The sequence below is a fragment of the Xyrauchen texanus genome, chromosome 10 (assembly GCF_025860055.1).
Source record: "Xyrauchen texanus isolate HMW12.3.18 chromosome 10, RBS_HiC_50CHRs, whole genome shotgun sequence".
In the NCBI taxonomy this organism is placed as follows: domain Eukaryota; kingdom Metazoa; phylum Chordata; class Actinopteri; order Cypriniformes; family Catostomidae; genus Xyrauchen; species Xyrauchen texanus.
The window spans coordinates 31,814,740-31,836,253 of NC_068285.1; the positions used below are offsets into that span (position 1 = coordinate 31,814,740).

General features: G+C 37.1%; 1 protein-coding gene across 4 annotated transcripts in view; it reads left to right on the forward strand.

Moving 5' to 3' along the window:
- LOC127650022 (engulfment and cell motility protein 1) overlaps window positions 1–21,514 on the forward strand; it is a 129,502-nt gene that overhangs the window by 56,711 nt on the left and 51,277 nt on the right. For 2 of the 4 annotated variants that reach the window (XM_052135136.1, XM_052135135.1), the window contains exons 6-14: window positions 1,880–2,049; window positions 10,179–10,214; window positions 13,079–13,178; window positions 15,801–15,952; window positions 16,077–16,155; window positions 17,408–17,449; window positions 17,619–17,669; window positions 19,109–19,231; window positions 19,448–19,576. In XM_052135136.1, the coding sequence (XP_051991096.1) occupies window positions 1,880–2,049; window positions 10,179–10,214; window positions 13,079–13,178; window positions 15,801–15,952; window positions 16,077–16,155; window positions 17,408–17,449; window positions 17,619–17,669; window positions 19,109–19,231; window positions 19,448–19,576 (882 nt within the window). Of the gene's footprint in view, window positions 1–1,879; window positions 2,050–10,178; window positions 10,215–13,078; window positions 13,179–15,800; window positions 15,953–16,076; window positions 16,156–17,106; window positions 17,164–17,407; window positions 17,450–17,618; window positions 17,670–19,108; window positions 19,232–19,447; window positions 19,577–21,514 lie in introns of those variants that run through there. The other 2 variants (XM_052135137.1, XM_052135138.1) reach the window with 2 other exon arrangements.

The window sequence follows — 21,514 nt, forward strand, 5'->3', positions numbered from 1 at the left end:
ATAACTCATGTCTCTGAGGGCTTTATCAGAGGAAAGGACCTGACCTTATCCCTTGATGACCCTCCTACTCCAGCTGGGTCCTGTAATCCTTCAAATATGAGGGGTGAAAGGTTACATTACTAAAGCTTCCTAGTGTCAGCAGTCAAGTCTAGCTGTTATTATTTTCATTCTTTTGAGAAGATGTATCTGTGGAAGTTTTTGTGCCATATACTGTATATTAGAATGGTAATGTCATTCAGAAAGTGGCTTTCCGATGACCCATCTGAATTTGCAGCTTGTGGATGATGATATTTAAAGCTGATGTCTGTGACATTTCAAATGGTCCCCTCCACCATAATGACAACAATTCCTGTTTCTCCTTATGTGATGTTCTGCACCACACATTCAAGCACTAGTCATGACTGTTTTTTATAGGAAGTAGTTCACAAACAAAATTATTATGTCATTGGAACAACAAACCCGTATGATTTTCTTTCTTCTGTGGAACACAAAAGGAGAGGTTTAGCCTTCTTTTTTTCCATTCAATGAAATCAAATGGTGACCAGGGCTGTCAAGCTTCATAAAACACCATGAAAATAGTCCATACAACTCGTGTGTTTTTTTCCAAGTCTTCTAAAGTCATATGATAGCATTGTGTAAGGAACAGACTGAAATTGAAATTGTTATTCACTGAAAATCTTTGTCTCTGCTATAGCTTTCAAGTCATATTCAAGAGTCATGCATGATGTTTCCTTCCATATTGTGAATTTAATTTATGCAAAAAACATGATATTGCAAAAACAATGTGCTAATAAAGCCACCTTTCCATCCCTTGTGTACAAAAGAACAAAATCGCCACTTCCGGAGAAATTTTAGCCACTGTGACTGATTTATTAATAAAATACTCACAGTTTAGAGCACACAGACAAAACACAAGTACATTATTTCATGTCTGGGAGCGACAGCGTGTGACACAGTTCTGGGAGCACCATGTGTTTGCGTTCCTCCTTCCTTTTGTCTTTACCATGTAGATAAATAGGATATTTTTCAAAAGTGTCAGTCAATCTGCTCTTCAGCACAGTTCAAGTTTTATTTGACTTATTTGCTCTACATACACTTTATAGGCCTTAGATTTTATTGACACTGTTATTTCAGGATGACCAGAACGACATTTAAGATACAGTGATTGGTCCACTGGTTAGCCCAGTTATGAATGAGTTATTCAGTCACATGAGTTATTTTTATCAAATCAAAATGTATCCACCTCAAGCGAGCGTATAGGGTTTTTTTTTTTTTTTTTTTGTGCATTTTGGAAATTTTATTCACATCTTGGTGTTTCTATCCAGTAGATTTGATGCAAAATATGAACATGCAAATAAAAATATATGTATTAAAACCCAGCTACTGACGCAGCATTGGCTTCTCAAATGTCTCGCAACTGACACACCAAGTTTGAAAAAAACGGGAGGTGAAGATTATCAGTGAATAGTGACTTAATTTTGGACTGGTTTTTAAAGAAAGCTATCTGAAGACTTGGAATGTAGCGAATTTGCGCTAAACTTTATTATACTTTTAGGGTGCTTTTTGTCATTTTGGAGCTTGATAGACCCAGTCCCCATTCACTTTCACTATATCACTTTCATTAAGTGGAAAATTCTGCTTTAGTGTTCCACGGACGAAAGTCATACGGGTTTGGAAAAACTTTAAGTATGTAAAATCATTCTACACTTACAAGCTTAATACTCAGTAATGAGGGAATCATTTTGGGTTCAGCGAGCCAGTGATTTAGAGAAGTGCTGTCTCGTCTACTTCCTTGAGTCGAGGAATTAAAGGCCAGAACTTCTACATGATGATCTGTCATCCGCTCATTAACACGCCTCTTCTGTGGCCATGGTAACAGGCCCAGATGGCCCAGCAGCTCCACGAGCGTATCCAGTCCTCCAGCATGGACATGAAGCTGGATGCTCTAAAGGATCTGGCCAACTCTTCACGAGACATCACCTTCGCTCAGGAGTTCATCAACCTCGACGGCATCTCGCTGCTCACACAGATGGTGGAGAGTGGCACAGAGTAAGTCACTTTTTCATCTTTTTTCTGGCTGCCTTTCTTCCTATCTTTTTTCCTCAAAATGCTCTTGGTGTTCACTTGTTGGTTTGTCCTGTTAGCAGGGCTAAGACAGTTATAGTCTGAATATACTGTTAAAAAAAAGGGCCAATGACTTGCACTGTACTCTGTTTGTTTAAACATCTAAGTAGCTATGTTTCGAATAAAGCCACAATGATTTTTCAAAAACAATGTGATAATAAAGCCGCCTTTCCATCCCATGTGTTTAAAAGAACAAAATCTCACTTCCAGAGAAATTGTAGCCACTGTAACTGTTTTATTAATAAAATACACGGTTTGGAGCACACAGACAAAACACATAAGAACATTATCTCATGTCTGGGAGCGAGAGCGCCACACATTTCTGGGAGCACTGTATGTAGGTTTTATGCAATATACCAAAATGCATCTAAAAATACATGGATGGAAACCCAGCTAATGAGATTCTAGATGTTGTATACAAAAATGTGCCTTCAGATGCAACATAACACAATTTGCCCTCAGACACAACATAAATGTGCCCTCAAAAACACCATAACACAAAAATGTGCCTACAGATACACCATAACAACAATTTGCCCACAAACACAACATAACTTGACAATTTTCCCAACAATTTGCCCACAAACACAACATAACTCAACAATTTGCCCTCAAACACAACATAACTCAAACATTTTCCATCAGACACAACATAATACAACAATTTGCCCTCAGACACAATATAACACAACAATTTGCCCTCAGACACAACATAACACAACAATTTGCCCTCAGACACAACATAACAACAATGTGGCCAACAATTTGCCCTCAGACACAACATAACACAACAATTTGCCCTCAGACACAACATAATACAACGATTTGCCCTCAGACACAACATAACACAACAATTTGCCCTTTAACACAACATAAGACAAGAATTTGCCCTCAGACACAACATAACACAACAATTTGCCCTTTAACACAACATAAGACAAGAATTTGCCCTCAGACACAACATAACAACAATGTGGCCAACAATTTGCCCTCAGACACAACATAACACAACAATTTGCCCTCAGACACAACAGAAAACACAACAATTTGCCCTTTAACACAACATAAGACAAGAATTTGCCCTCAGACACAACATAACTCAACAATTTGCCCTCAGACACAACATAACACAACAATTTGCCCTCAGACACAACAAAACACAACAATTTGCCCTTTAACACAACATAAGACAAGAATTTGCCCTCAGACACAACATAACTCAACAATTTGCCCTCAGACACAACAAAACACAACAATTTGCCCTTTAACACAACATAAGACAAGAATTTGCCCTCAGACACAACATAACACAACAATTTTCCCTCAGACACAACATAACAGCAATGTGGCCAACAATTTGCCCTCAGACGACACAACATAACTCAACAATTTGCCCTCAGACACAACATAACACAACAATTTGCCCTCAGACACAACATAATACAACAATTTGCCCTCAAACACAACATAACGCAACAATTTGCCCTCAGACACAACATAATACAACAATTTACCCTTAGACACAACATAACTCAACAATTTGCCCTCAGACACAACATAACTCAACAATTTGCCCTCAGACACAACAAAACACAACAATTTGCCCTTTAACACAACATAAGACAAGAATTTGCCCTCAGACACAACATAACACAACAATTTTCCCTCAGACACAACATAACAGCAATGTGGCCAACAATTTGCCCTCAGACGACACAACATAACTCAACAATTTGCCCTCAGACACAACATAATACAACAATTTGCCCTCAAACACAACATAACTCAACAATTTGCCCTCAGACACAACATAATACAACAATTTGCCCTTAGACACAACATAACTCAACAATTTGCCCTCAGACACAACATAACACAACAATTTGCCCTCAGACACAACATAACACAACAATTTGCCCTCAAACACAATTTGCCCAACAATTTGCCCTCAGACACAACATAACACAACAATTTGCCCTCAGACACAACAAAACACAACAATTTGCCCTCAAACACAACATAACACAACAATTTGCCCTCAGACACAACATAACAGCAATGTGGCCAACAATTTGCCCTCAGACACAATATAACATAAAAATCTGCCCAACAATTTGCCCTCAGACACAACATAATACAACAATTTGCCCTCAGACACAACATAACACAACAATTTGCCCTCAAACACAATTTGCCCAACAATTTGCCCTCAGACACAACATAACACAACAATTTGCCCTCAGACACAGCATAACACAACAATTTGCCCTCAAACACAACATAACACAACAATTTGCCCTCAGACACAATATAACATAAAAATCTGCCCAACAATTTGCCCTCAGACACAACATAACACAACAATTTTCCCACAAACACAATATAACAATTTGCCCTCAGACACAATATAACATAAAAATCTGCCCAACAATTTGCCCTCAGACACAACATAACACAACAATGTGCCCTCAGACACAACATAACTCAACAATTTGCCCTCAGACACAACATAATACAACAATTTGCCCTTAGACACAACATAACTCAACAATTTGCCCTCAGACACAACATAACACAACAATTTGCCCTCAGACACAACATAACACAACAATTTGCCCTCAAACACAATTTGCCCAACAATTTGCCCTCAGACACAACATAACACAACAATTTGCCCTCAGACACAACATAACACAACAATGTGCCCTCAGACACAACAAAACACAACAATTTGCCCTCAAATACAACATAACACAACAATTTGCCCTCAGACACAACATAACACAACAATTTGCCCTCAAACACAATTTGCCCAACAATTTGCCCTCAGACACAACATAACACAACAATTTGCCCTCAAACACAACATAACACAACATAACACAACAATGTGCCCTCAGACACAACATAACACAACAATTTGCCCTCAGACACAACATAACACAACAATTTGCCCTCAGACACAACATAACACAACAATTTGCCCTCAAACACAACATAACACAACAATTTGCCCTCAGACACAACATAACAGCAATGTGGCCAACAATTTGCCCTCAGACACAATATAACATAAAAATCTGCCCAACAATTTGCCCTCAGACACAACATAATACAACAATTTGCCCTCAGACACAACATAACACAACAATTTGCCCTCAAACACAATTTGCCCAACAATTTGCCCTCAGACACAACATAACACAACAATTTGCCCTCAGACACAGCATAACACAACAATTTGCCCTCAGACACAACAAAACACAACAATTTGCCCTCAAACACAACATAACACAACAATTTGCCCTCAGACACAACAAAACAGCAATGTGGCCAACAATTTGCCCTCAGACACAATATAACATAAAAATCTGCCCAACAATTTGCCCTCAGACACAACATAACACAACAATTTTCCCACAAACACAATATAACAATTTGCCCTCAGACACAATATAACATAAAAATCTGCCCAACAATTTGCCCTCAGACACAACATAACACAACAATTTGCCCTCAAACACAATATAACATAACAATTTGCTTGATTATTTGCCCTCAGACACAACATAACACAACAATTTGCCCTCAGACACAACATAACACAACAATTTGCCCTCAGACACAACATAACACAACAATTTGCCCTCAGACACAACATAACACAACAATTTGCCCTCAGACACAACATAACACAACAATTTGCCCTCAGACACAACATAACACAACAATTTGCCCTCAGACACAACATAACACAACAATTTGCCCTCAAACACAACATAACACAACATAACACAACAATGTGCCCTCAGACACAACATAACACAACAATTTGCCCTCAGACACAACATAACACAACAATTTGCCCTCAAACACAACATAACACAACATAACACAACAATTTGCCCTCAGACACAACATAACACAACAATTTGCCCTCAAACACAATATAACATAACAATTTGCTTGATTATTTGCCCTCAGACACAACATACAACAATTTGCCCTCAGACACAACATAACACAACAATTTGCCCTCAAACATAACACAACAATTTGCCCTCAGACACAACATAACACAACAATTTGCCCTCAAACATAACACAACAATTTGCCCTCAGACACAACATAACACAACAATTTGCCCTCAGACACAACATAACACAACAATTTGCCCTCAAACACAACATAACACAACATAACACAACAATGTGCCCTCAGACACAACATAACACAACAATTTGCCCTCAGACACAACATAACACAACAATTTGCCCTCAAACACAACATAACACAACAATTTGCCCTCAGACACAACATAACACAACAATTTGCCCCCAAACACAACATAACACAACAATTTGCCCTCAGACACAACATAACACAACAATGTGCCCTCAGACACAACATAACATAACAATGTGCCCTCAGACACAACATAACACAACAATGTGCCCTCAGACACAACATAACACAACAATTTGCCCTCAAACACAATATAACATAACAATTTGCTTGATTATTTGCCCTCAGACACAACATAACACAACAATTTGCCCTCAAACATAACACAACAATTTGCCCTCAGACACAACATAACACAACAATTTGCCCTCAGACACAACAAAACACAACAATTTGCCCTTTAACACAACATAAGACAAGAATTTGCCCTCAGACACAACATAACACAACAATTTGCCCTCAGACACAACATAACACAACAATGTGCCCTCAGACACGACATAACACAACAATTTGCCCTTTAACACAACATAAGACAACAATGTGCCCTCAGACACAACATAACACAACAATGTGCCCTCAGACACGACATAACATAACAGTTTGCTTGATTATTTGCCCTCAGACACAACATAACACAACAATTTGCCCTCAAACACAATATAACAATTTGCCCTCAAACACAACATTACCTGACATTTGCTCAACAATGTACCGACAAACACAACATAACTTTGTGCCCTCAATCACAACATAGATGCCCCACTCAAATTAGCTGCAGGGATTGTGTATCAGACACAATATATGAAGCTTATACATTTCATTCCCTTCTCCAGTCTCCTCTCTAAAATAAAGCAACCATGTGTCTTGGCCATGAGGATCTCAATTGAAGGTTAAAGCGTTGATAGATTATGTGGTGAACTGGAGCTTTTTCAACTCTTATACGGATGCTTCCATGAGGTGGCAGAGCTCTGCCAGCAGAAACAACCTCAGGGGAGAGACACAGCAGGCAATTGAGTACAGTAACTTGACAGGAACAGAGCAAGATATTTAGATGCAGAGTCAATGAATAAGAATGCAATAAAGAAAATATATAAAGCTGAAGAGAGCTAAAGAGAAGAAATAGTTCATGGAAAGACAAGCTTGTCTGAATTAATGAGAACCTGCTAACAAGATGAACCTCCACTACTCAAATACAGTCCTCTCAGATGACAACTTTCGTTCCCTTAAACCAAAATTGACCCCATTTTCTTTCTTAATGGGTAGTTGACACATTAGGGGTTGTTCACACAAACATGTTATTGCATGTTTATTTTTTTATCATCAATTTTATGTTAAACTTTATATTCATGTATAAAAGAAAGTGTTCATCTTCGATCCTCTAACTGGTTATGATTCAAGTGTTTCACTATATTAATCATATTTTGACTTTATTAGTTCATTTTAAATAGCCAGAGAACATTATATTTATATATATGTGTATATGGATGTATATGTATTTTTCTTTCTTTTAAACTGTTTAAAATGATAAATTAGATGGAGTATAGCATGTTGCTGCAGCTCAAAATTATTTCATGTCAAGCAGCCTAATACATTGATTTTATTTGAACAATTCATACGTACTTGTTATTCTAAAGGAAAAGATGTTTGTCTTCATAATCTTTCATTAAAATGTTATAACTTGCCCCGCATCTAAAATGACTTTAGGACTTTGTCAGATTACAGAAGGAAAATGGGTAGCAAAAGGCATTTCATGTTAACTTTAAATGCATGGGAATCATTACACACATATTTCCTCTGGTCACCTTTACAAAACCAAGCATAATTAGGTTATTGTAACCTAATTTTGCATCCACTTCTTAATTTGTCAAGTTTTTAGTCCGACAGCTGTTTTTACACTTTATGCAGACAGAGAGGATAACATTTATCTGAATTGCTAGAATCATTCTTTTTCTTGCATGAGCAGCAGTGATTTCCCTCTGGTGCTGTGTTGACTGGATTTAGGTTGCAGTGGGGATGTTGGTTTTAACTCGCTATATCAATAGCTGCGTTTTTACTTATCGCAACTCTATGCCACCAACATTTCTGTACACTGGAGAGCTGACCATGGAAATCATTTCCATTGGTATGTTTTCTATAAAGCATCCCTGTGTCAACAGCTCCTGACCTCAATGAGCCTATGTGTGGGTTTTATGAAGTACATTCATACCGTTAATAGTCCAAGTGGACACACACATGCATACAAATACACACTGTCTCACATTCTTGCCGTGGATTCCTGTTAGCCGCTGACCAAGCGATGATTATTCAAAAGACTTGAGCATGATGGCACTCTTGAGGGTACGGAGTGAGTACTCCAGGCTTGTGCTTGATTACATCAGGGGATATGAATGTGGCCAGCTAGATGATTGAATGACTAGTGATGTAGCTCCCTCTACTGGTCAATTGCTGTTGTAGCACTTAGTTAGAGGCTGCTAGTAACTGGTAGATGTGCACCACCTGTCCAAAAGTTGTATTTCTTAAAGAAATGAATGGTACTTTTGACAGATATGTTTAAACAGTGTACACTTATAAGAGATGAAGGCCCCACTTATATATCACTATAATGACATGTTTGCAAACATAATATTTTTTTGTTCAGAATACAAAGAATGCTACTTTTGCATGGCTGTCAATAGAGATAATTGCTTTTTTTGCCCCCAGAAGTTTGTGGTTGTGGTATCTACCATGTTAACCTACCATCATTGATCTCTTGGCGGGCACAATGTTGTTTATGAGACAAGCCAACATTACTAACATTTTCTCAGAAACCCCACTAGTATCGTACATTTTCAGCTATGGAGCCCATCACTAATGGGTGACAAATGCGCCTGTGAATATTATATATTAGTATCACTTTAAAGTAAGGTTCTATTTGTTAACCATAGTCAATGCATTAGGTATTATAAACTAACAATGAACAATGATTTTTCTTTTTTACAGCATTTATTAAGTTTAGCTTTTTAATCAAAATACTATTCTTCATTGTTTGTTCATGTTAGTTCAGAATACATCAACTAATGTTAACATAAACAACTTTAAAAGTAAAAAGTTTTAATACTGTATTTGTAGAACTTAACATTAATCAATAATAATAAATGCTGAACAGTATTGTTCATTGCTAGTTTATTTGAACTATCATGTTACTGTTGCTAATGTTGTTGAATTCAACCTTATTGTAAAGTACTGGGATTTGTCAACAGACCAGGTTGTCATTAAAAGGAGTGTGCAAGTCATGAGGTTAGAAATAACAAAGCAAACTGCCCTTAGCCTTAGCTTCAGGGGCCAGATTGTCTCATATGATGAGTCATATATGTGGATCATAGCCCTGCTGACAGGACCATGTAAAGAAACTGTAGCCTTGTTTGAATCTGCTATTAAGAGAAAAATCATATTAATTTGTTATGAATGCATTTGGTAATCCTTCACACATTGAGAGTTCTGCACATGTTGTGTATCAAATGCAAGTTTGATGGCGAGGTTGAGTCCGTTTGCAGTGTGCTATAGTGTTGTGCTTTGCATGCTTTGTGTCTCGTTTAATGTTTTTTAAGGGTTGTGTTTGAGTGAACCTTTCTTAGCAATGTTTATTCTCTCTATTTAAACTCTATGACAGATTGTACCTTGTTTTATACCTTGTGTAACATTAACAATGATTTTTCCACAGATTTTTGGTTTTAATTTAAATGTTGTTCTGTTAATAAGGAATATTTGGACCCTGGCTATGTAAGTGTTTCTGTCTCCCTGACGTCAAAGTTTTTAAATCTTTTCAGACGGTATCAGAAACTACAGAAGATAATGAAGCCCTGGTAAGCCCCTCCCCCTGAGCTGGATAACCCCCTGTCTCTTACCCTCTAATCTCCGGGCTGAGTCTCTGCATGAACGGGCTCTGGCCTAATTGCGCGAAATCAATCAAACAGATGAGAACACATGGCAACCACTGCACTCACTACCATTTTCTTATCATTTTTTGGGGGGGATGTTTATTTCCATGTAACCAATTCAGCTTTTGTTCATTCTTTTGCATGTGGTAACTTCCGTGCTTAAGCATATAACTAAACACACTTGGGAAACTTTGGGCTGATTTTTCTTTTTTCTTTTCAATTAATTTTTCCAGTATTTTTAATTTGAGCATATTTGAGCACCTCTTCTATGCTGACATCTAATGTAGTTGGCTAATACTTCCCAAGAAATATAATTTCGTGCAAGAATGCCATTGGAATTAGTTTACCCACCCTCAAAACCTGTGTGACTTAGTTTTCCCTACAGCACAAACAGAGACATTCAACAGATTGTTCACATTGCTCAAACAGAAGTAGGTGATGACCAATAGCAATCAAGCAATCAAGTATTATATGCACCATATAATACCAAAAAGTTAGTCCATACAAACTGTGTGCTATATTCCAAGTATTCTTAACCAATGTGATAGTTTTGCGAGAGGAATAGACACAAATTTAAGCCCTCAAATTTAAGTTATAGTGCATAAGTTAGATAATAACACTAGTCACTGTATAAATTAGTTGTAATGACATTCGTTGGGCATTCTGCAAAATATCATCTTTTTATATTCCATGGAAGAAAAAAAGTCATAAAGTTTTGTTTTATTTTTTTTATTTAGTTGTATTTATTTATTTTTTGATGAGTTTTATTAGGAAGACCCAAAAACCTTTAAATGACTTTGAAATGTTTTGAAGCAGATACAGTGTTTTCAAACCACTGATTGTTGCTTAAAGGGATGGTTTACCCCCAAAAATTTAATTCTCTCATCATTTACTCGCCATACATGCCATCACAGATGTGTATGACTTTCTTTCTTCTGCGGAACAGAAATTATGATTTTTAGAAGAATATTTCAGCTCTGTAGGTCTATACAATGGAAGTGAATGGGTGCCAAAATTGTGGCAGCATAAAAGTAATCCATATGATTCCAGTGTTTAAATCCATATCTTCAAAAGTGACATGATAGGTGTGGGTGAGAAACAGATTGGTATTTATTTGCTTGAAATTCTTCTCCCTGCCCATTTGGGGTGATATGCATTAAGAATGTGAAATGCCAAAAACACAAGAAGAAAAATTTGAAAGTTATGTGTTTCTTACCCACACACCTATCATATCACTTCTGAAGATATTGATTTAACCACTTATGGATTACTTTTATGCTGACTTTTGTGATTTTTGGAGCTTCAAAACTTTGGCACCCATTCACTTGCATTGAATGGACCAGCTGAAAATTCTTCAATTAAGTTCAGCAGATGAAAGAAAGTCGTACACATCTGGGATGGTGTAAGGGTGAACTATTCCTTAAATATACTGTTGTTCAGGATCCCTCTAAAATGATTAGTTGTTATGAACAAGCGTTGACCATAGCTAGACTATTATTCTCAAAATCAATTGCTCAACCTAAATAGCTCTTATTGTTATTTTTTGAGAGAAACGTCTCCGTATCACTGTAAATTCTTAATAGAGTTCTGCCCAATTCCAGCTGCAAATTAATGTCTCTGAGGTCTAGCAAATGCTGTATTAACTCCCTGCTGCCCACAAATAAGCTCAACACATAAACCAGCATCTTTTGTTAATCATTTATTTTTCACATTTCAGATTCTACCTTTTCTGTTGTTTTACATTAATGATATTATTTGTCTTTGTTTTTGTAACTGGCTAGTAAAAAGTTCTTTATCACAGCAGTCTTATATTACCTTGTTTGCTTCTGTTGTATTTTTATGATGTTAAACTAAAACGATGCAAGAGTTATTTGTGCCAATAGGGGGCAGCATTTTTCATTTAAAGCCAGCTAGATGTGACATAAATGTTTAAAAAAAATACTTTAATTTAGGAGAGGTCTGTATAACTCAAAATAGTCAAGGAATGTTTCTTATGACTTTAAAGAATATTCTGGGTTAAATACAATTTAAGCTCTAGCGAAAGCTTGTGAGACATTGTTGTACGTTTGCCCCTTATACTTGTATTGTAAGTGAACAACAGGTGTACAATTATCAAAAGAGAATTTACAGTGGTTTACACAGCTGTCTTTGCGAACGATTGCCAAAGAGGTTTTATTATCACATTATGTAGGAACTTTGACTCATTGATGATTTTTATACACTTTAAAGTGAATGTTTATCATAAACTTTGGAAATCTACTTTAAAGTGAATGTTTATCATAAACTTTGGAAATCTCCCTGGTTACAGACATGTTTGTGTGTCGTCATGAATCGTCATCTTGGCGAAATCAGAGTTGTGGATTCCTGCACGGATTTCCAAGTTGGAATGGTACTTTTCCATGTAGTTTGTTCCGAGTTTAAATGAAAGCATCATTAAGTTGTATTTAACCTGGAATGTTCCATTAGGACTAGTGTATTCTATTGTGTGGCAAGTCACATTTACCATGTCCCAAACAAGCAGCTGCATGAAAGCACTGTTCATCTATGCTAGTGTAACTTCACTGCTGCCTCTGCTGCCAGCTTTTTGCCATTCGCTGCTGTTCTGAAAGACAGGGACATTAGCTGAACTAGGCTGCTTTCATGTGCTGTTCTCCAGCGCTGGCTCACTCTCTGTAGCAGCTAGTGAGTTCTCCACTCCCTATCGCTCCATGCAGCTGAGGCTTAACTGCATTTTCCATGCCAGAGAGCGGTAGAGTTGTGGCTAGTGGCTGTTATCTTGTCTTTTATAGCTTTGGTGACCTGCTTTCCTTTACACTGACCGCCTTCGTGGAGCTTATGGATCATGGCATCGTATCTTGGGACACCTTCTCTGTGGCATTCATCAAAAAGGTGCGTCCACATGGACTGCGATGGACCTCTGTCAAAAATAAGTTATATATAATTTGACACAAATGAAAACAAGGCTTTAAGGGATGGGAGAACAGTCTGTTCAATGGGTTATTCTGTCTTAAAGGAATAGTTCACAGATCAATTAAAAACATCATACCATTAACTTATCCTCATGTTGTTCCAAAACCATAAGATGTTCTTTCTTCTTTGGGACACAAAAAGAAAGCAAATTAAGTCTGTGCTGGTCTATCTTTTTCATGCAATTACAATGAATGGGGACTGGAGCTTTCAAGCTTCAAAAAATGATGTTAACTACTGTGTGTGTAAATATAATTTGTGTGTGTGTGTGTATACACTAGTGGCCAAAAGTTTGGAATAATGTACAGATTTTGGTCTTATTGAAAGAAAGTGGTTCTTTTATTCACCAAAGTGGCATTCAACTGAACACATTGTATAGTCAAGACATTAATAACATCAAAAATTTCTATTACAATTTGAAAAAAAAAAATCTGAACTTCTTTTCTACTATTTCAAAGAAAGAACACATCAAAAACTCCTCCATGTGCAGTAATGACAGCTTTGCAGATTCTTGGCATTCTAGCTGTCAGTTTGTCCAGATACTCAGGTGACATTTCACCCCACACTTCCTGTAGCAATTGCCATAGATGTGACCGTATTGTCGGGCACTTCTCACGCACCTTACAGTCTAGCTGATCCCACAAAAGCTCATTGGGGTTAAGCTCCATAACACTCTTTTCCAATTATCGGTTGACCAATGTCTGTGTTTTTTTTTGCCCACTCTAACATTTTATTTTTGTGTATCTGTTTCAAAAGTGTCTTTTTCTTTGCAATTCTTCCCATAAGTCCTGCACCCCTGAGTCTTCTCTTTACTGTTGTACATGAAACTGGTGTTGAGTGGGTAGAATTCAATGAAGCTGTCAGCTGAGGACAAGTGAGGCATCTATTTCTCAAACTACAAGTTCTGATGTACTTATCCTCTTGTTTAGTTGTACATCTGGTCTTCCACATCTCTTTCTGTCCTTGTTAGAGCCAGTTGTCCTTTGTATTTGAAGACTGTAGTGTACACATTTGTATGAAATCTTGCAATTTCAAGCATTTTATAGTCTTCATTCCTCAAAACAGTGATTGACTGACGAGTGATTGAATGTTAAGCTTCATTTAATGAACCAAATAGTTTTCAACTGTGTATTATAATGGCAAGTGATATTCTAGTACCATTAGCAATTTAGCATGATTACTCAAGGATAATGTCAAAATGGGGCCTGTCAAGATTTGATAAAAATGACTTTTTTCAGATAGTGATGGTGCTGTTTTTTTACATCAGTAATGGCATGACTATATTTTGTGATCAACTGAATGCCACTTTGTTGAATTATAGTACCAATTTCCTTCCGAAACTGCAAAATCTGTACATTATTCCAAACTTTCGCCATTCTATGTTGACCTCTCTCATCAACAAGGTGTTTCCATCCACAGATCTGCCACTCACATGATGTTTTTAGTTTTTTGGCACCATTCGGAGTAAAGTCTAGAGACTTTTGTGTGTGAAAATCTCAGGAGTTCAGCTGTTACAGAAATACTCAAACCAGCCTATCTGGTAACAACAATTATGCCACTGTCCAAATCACTGAGATTTCCCCATTCTGATGGTTGATGTGAACGTTAACTGAAGCTCCTGACCCTTATCTGCATGATTTTATACACTGCTACCTCATGTTTGGCTGATTAGATAATCTCATGAATGATTGTTGGTGCCAGATGAGCTGGTTTGAGTATTTCTGTAACAGCTGAACTCCTGAGATTTTCACACACAAAAGTCTCTAGAATTTATTCCGAATGGTGCCAAAAAACAAAAAACATCATGTGAGTGGCACACATATATACACCTATATATATATATATATATATATATATATATATATATATATATATATATATATATATATATATATATATATATATATATATATATATATATTTTTTTTTTTTTTTTTTAAATGAACACATTATATTACTCCAAGGTCAAAAATTAAGGGAGTCGGGGAAAATGTATAAAAACATTCAAAGTGTAGAGGTAAAAACTGCCTCTGCAATTAAATATTCAGTTAAATTAATTTGATTTATAACATCTGATATAGTTCTCAATATTCTACTATAGTCCTAGTTTGATTTTATTTATATATATATATATATATGTATGTATGTGTGTGTGTGTGTGTATATGTATGCCCCTTTATGTAAAAGTTAGACATTTCAGACATTTCTCTGATGAACATGTCAAGGAGAGCAATGGTAGATGTCAAGATTTTCAGTGAATAATGGCTTAAATGTTGGTCTTTCTGCACACCAAGCTATTGTATGTCTTCAGAAGACTTGAACTGTAAAGTCCTCTGTAACAGCCTTCTTTTCATTTGCTTCAAATTAAATATGCTGTCTACCCAGACAAAGGTCTAGAGTTTGCTCTATTTTTGTGGCAATTTTGTTTTTGTATCTTCCAAAGAATAAATTTATTTACTCTGTTTTATTGATTATTGTCTTATTTGCATTATCTTACACCAGTTATTCTTAACATTCAAAGCCATTTCCCACTATTTAATTTAGATCGCCAGTTATGTCTGCAAGTCTGCCATGGACACTGCTGTGCTCCAGAGGTCTCTGGCTATCCTGGAATCTATGGTGCTCAACAGTCAAGATCTCTACCAGAAGGTTGCTCAAGAAATCACCATTGGCCAGCTCATTCCTCACCTACAAGGGTATGGAGCTATGGCTAGTTCCCTCTCTTTCCTTGCTGTAGAACGTGTATCATCAATAGATTAATAAAGTTGATTTAATTGTTGCTCTCTCTGTTTTATTTTGTTTTAATCTCTCTGGGAACAGGACGGATCAGGACATTCAGACTTACACAATTGCAGTTATAAATGCATTGTTCCTCAAAGCCCCTGAGGAAAAGAGACAGGTACAGCACAAGCACACAAACATTCCCTGCTTTTTCTATTTGTTTGTTGTTGCCTAGACTAAAGATTGACGCAGTGTCCTAATCAGGCATGCAATGACAAAGCGTCAAGTGATAAATCACATCTTTTGTCCTAACAAAGCATTTCGACAACTGCTTGATTTTCTATTTTCAAACCCTCAAGCTGGCTAACTCTACCTTCACTGAAATGTCATTGGTCCAAACTCTTTCTACACAAAGCAGTATATGGAGTTCAACCATTCCAGAAGAAAAATCCCATACATTTTTTCCATAGGAAATAATTTTTATGATAACTTACAAATCTTTAAAGACAGACCTACCGTAAGCGCTGAAGTTGTTAATCGATTGTAAATTCTCCTGCTTAAGCCATTAATCCGTGTTTGAGTTGAACTTGTATGCTTTGCTTATATAGTTTTAACCTTGTATATATCTGAATATTTTCCATTCTACTTTAAATGTATTGTTTCTATACTAGTCATCAACCACTTTATATCAGCAGTTTCATATTTTGCCATAGTTTTTCATTCAGTTACATCATTTACAGTGCTCATAAAAGATGTGAAGTACACAGTCTTATACCTTTTGTCTTTTTATCTGATTTTCAAATACTTTTATGCTACAAATCAATTTTTGTAATGTTGCGATTCAACTTAGAGCAGGTTGGTTTGGTTCATAAGGTGACAATGAACTCTCATCAAGTCTCACAAAGTGAATTCCTGCTTCTTGTATACATATGTGGCTTTTGTTAACTCTTTAGCCTTTTTTCATTTTTTTCACCTCTGCTCATTTCCCTTCTTCCTTCACCTATTGAAAATGTCAAACACACCAGCTTGCCAATAGGGTGTGTTCGCCCATCAGTGACACATCGATCCTTAATGGTTCACTAGTTATAGAGATTTCAGAATCAAAATTCTGCTGTTTACAGAGCCAAGGGCTGTCAAAGAGACAAGTGTGATCTCTCAGGACACCTATTTCGGTGCTATCTGTCAGGTAGTAGGGACACATTATTTGTTGTATTGTAAAATATCGCTTGCAGCAGCTAACTGACTCATATCCTACATAAATGTCATTGTAGAGTTCCTGTTTTGCTGACTTGCTGACCTCTCATTTCTGTGCTGCTAACAAAATGCCTTTGCTTTTTCTCTACTCCTCTATGTCTTTTTTTCCTCTCTTTCTGTCTCATACTCTCTGTTTCTCTCATTATCTCTTGCCCTCGCTGTGCTCGTAATGGTAGTTTGATGAGGAAAATGTGAGCATCCTTGATTGTCCTCTAACAGTAAGTGCTCTCTTGTTGTGCTGAATGCTCTGTAGATGATGAGTTTCATTTAACAGTTTGTTTTCAGAGCTGTTTGGGGGGGGTGGTGTAATAGAGTTACACCTTTTGAAGAAGTTGTTCAAGATGTGTGTGAGAATTCAAGGTGAAACTTTGTTTTGTTTGATTGTAGGAGATGGCTCACATTCTAGCACAGAAGCAGCTGCGTTCAATCATTCTCAGTGTAAGTACACGGTATACAGTATATACTGCAACATTTTAACGAGAGGAATGGTAGTATGCCATTCTGAACTGAACCTTTGACTTTGATTCATTTGCTGAATTTGGAATTGCAGAATACCATACTACTCTACTATTTCTGCCAAATACTATTTATTTATCTCTTTCTTTTACACTGTGAGATTCTTTCTTCCTACTATTCATACATTTCCAACAGGGTTCATATGGTCATAGAAAGCCTGTAAATATAATGGAACTATTGGAACAATTTGGAACATTGTGAAAACACACAGTTGTGATTTCCAGACTTGAGGGGGAAAAAATATAATGGAAATTAATGAAACAATAAACAGTCATAGAAATTTCACTGAAGCATACAGTATATTATTTAGGGGCAGCTGTGGTTCAGGTGGTAGAGCGGGTCGGCCACTAATCACAGGGTTGATTGCCGGCCCACATGACTCCACATGCCGAAGTGTCCTTGGGCAAGACACTGAACCCCAAGTTGCTCCCAATGTCAGGCTAGCGCCTTGCATGGCAGCTCTGCCGTCATTGGTGTGTGAAAGTGTGTGTGATTGGGTGAATGGGACACAGTGTAAAGCACTTTGGTAACCGCTATGGTTTAAAAATGCGCTATATAAGTACATTTACCATATTATATAATATAATGGCAACACCAACTTCATGAACTCGATTCCCAGGAAATATGCAAGTCACTTAAAAAATAAAAACATCTTCCAAATGCATACATGTAAATATAGGCTCTTAAACATTTAATTACTTAGAAATCACTCTTTATAACAGCAATCACCATAAAGCAATAAAAAAAATAAAAACCTTTATTCATTAGTCACGAAAGACTGGAAAAGTCATGGAAAATAAATTGCTCAAATGGCGTTCCAAATATAGGATTGGTTTAATACAATATCCAGCCTTAAAGGGATAGTTCACTCAAAAATTAAATCCTCTCATCATTTACTCACCCTCATGCCATCCCAGATGTGTGTGACTTACTTTCTTCTACAGAAAGCAAATATATATGTTTAGAAAAAATATCTCAGCTCTGTTGGTCCAAAAATCACACAAAGGAAACATAATCCCCCAAATCCCCACACACACACATCTGAAAGTGAAAGTTAAAGTGGAGATTTATGGTTAAAAAGGACTTAATATAGATTTGTTTCTCACCCACACATCATATCGCTTTGAAGATATGGATTTAAACACTGGAGATTACTTTTATGTTTCCTTTATGTTATTTTTAAAGCCACAAAGATCTGATCACCATTGACTTATAATATTCCTCTAAAAATCTTTGTTTGAAGAAAGTAAGTCATACATATCTGGGAAAACAAGAGGATGAGTAAATGATGAGAGAATTTACATTTGCGGGTGAACTTTCCCTTTAATATTCTCCATTGTCTCTCTATTTCTTGTTTTCAGAATGTAATCAGGAGTAACAAACCCATAAATGATGAGATGGCCCACCAGCTTTATGTGCTGCAGGTCTTGACCTTTAATCTCTTGGAGGACCGCATGATGACTAAAATGGACCCGCAAGACCAGGTGTGTCTCTATCTATAAAAACTGTGATAACAAGGGATATGTTGTGAAACTATCAATGCTAAGTAGGAAATTGGTTACCTGGGACAATGAACAATTAGGGCAGTTATACAGTTTAATCATCATTAAACCATTTTACCTCAGTATACTATTATTGATCAATCAGAATCAATTATTCCAGAGAGCCTTGTAATAATATGTTTTTATACCTGTGTGTAGGCTCAGAGGGATATAATCTTTGAGCTGCGCAGGATCGCTTTCGATGTCGAGTGCGATTCCAACAACAGTGGCAGCATTGAGAAGCGCAAATCTATGTACACCCGAGACTACAAAAAACTGGGCTTTATTGTAAGTTTACACATATTACTCTGTTACACATCTTGCCAGCTGTTGATTGACAGCAATAGACAAATCTCAGTAATACTTCTAAAATTGTTCCTCATATGGCCCTCTGAGGTGTCATAACTAAATTATTAGGAATACATGGCACATTCAATAAACTCAATCAGTAAGCAATCAGCAGTCAGAGCTCTTTTATAAGATTCGTGTGACACATTTCACATTAACAGATCATCCAGCACTCACTTAAATGCATTTGCACAGCAGAACCGTTCACGTCTTCAGTCTGGAGGAGAAAATGTCAATCTATCTTATTCTGACACTCTGTCATGTTTCTCATGCACGTTTTCAGCCAGCTATGAATAAGCCACATCTACTGTAGGGCTGGGCATATATTGAATATTCATGTTAAATTCAATAATATTTTGTTAGTGAATTTTTTTTTTTACCAATATTGGGAAGATACTGTGTTTTCGAGAAGTATTGAGACCACATAGAAAATTCTTGTTAAAGCTCAAAATAACATTTTAGGATTTATGTTATGGTGTAAATTGGGAAGAGTTATGGTGTAAATTGAAAAGTAAATATTTAAGATTCTGCTCTATTTAGAGCTCACCAATGAAATAAGCAAATTTGTGACATTGACTATGTTAAGTTATTTGTACAGAAGGTCAGATTTCCTTGCTTGCACTGAATCACTTAAGATTGAAGATGCCCTTTGAAGCATTTACAAATCTGACTGATCTCATCTTCGGAAGCAGTAGGCTGACTTCTTTAGCTAAAATCAGTCTGTGCTAACCACGATGCAAAACACTGCCCTCAGTGGCCAAGGCAGTAGGTGTTGTTGGGTGTGTGGGCATGTTTAAGCTCCATTTTCCAGGTGTAATGTCCACAGAGGGGCGCCAAAAGCGAGTTGTTTTCAGCTGTACAGGCTGTATAAAGTCAAAAGTACTGCAAATTTTATAAATTGAACCCCTCAACCCAAACCCCAAATCTAAAGAAAGCCATCAGTGGAGTAAAAATGTTATGTTAGAGGGAAAAATGCAACCTCCTAATTGCGCTCGTCACTGATTATGCGAACGTGATTACATCCTGGTTTCAACACAGGATCTGAACCCGGGTCTTCCACGCTTCTGACGCAACACTCTTCCAGTCACATCACAGGGGAAGGCAAACACACTGGAGTTAATGCAAAATGTCGTGCTGGTAGTATAATAATGGAACATTTTGTATTGAAAAAAATGCAGATATCTATACATACTTTTGCCAGGGTTTGAGGAAATGAAAGCAGCAGGTAATAGGAAGAAGGAGAGGCTGAAACAGGTGTGAAAGAGAGCAGAGACAGCAGAAGGTCTGTGTGCATGTGTATTGCGGTCAGTAGCTTGAAGGGGAGCAAACCTGAAGTTGTCATGTGCTCCTAAACCCCTTCTGAGATTCACTAAGACCCCTTTCACAGTGCTGTGTGCTGTCTGAAGATAAGACCGTCCTTAAACTCCTCTAGCGGTGTTAACACCACCTCACATTACACACACATACACACACATTACTTTTCCTATGCAACGGAGCAACCTGCGAAAAGACAGGTTGCACCGTGGGGACCAGACGCTGTTACCACAGCAATTTAAAAGAAGTGTGGAGTTTGTTTTGCTGTTAAGAATGTGTTAAGACAGCATTGTGTTAATGAGGACTGTGTTCCAACTCTCTCAGAGCACTGTCACATTGATGGATGGGAAATTGGTCCCTTGTGCACTCACCACAGACATGTTTTTAAGTACTTGGTGCCAGCAGTGAACTGTTTCTGGAAATTTTTGGAATGGAATACAAGCACAGTGTTTACGACACAGTGCACATTTTATACAGTATGCTGCATACCATTTTTAGAAAGTAGTAGTATGTGAAATGCTGTACTGCATGTTACGATGAAAAGGTTTCATTCAGTAATAAATA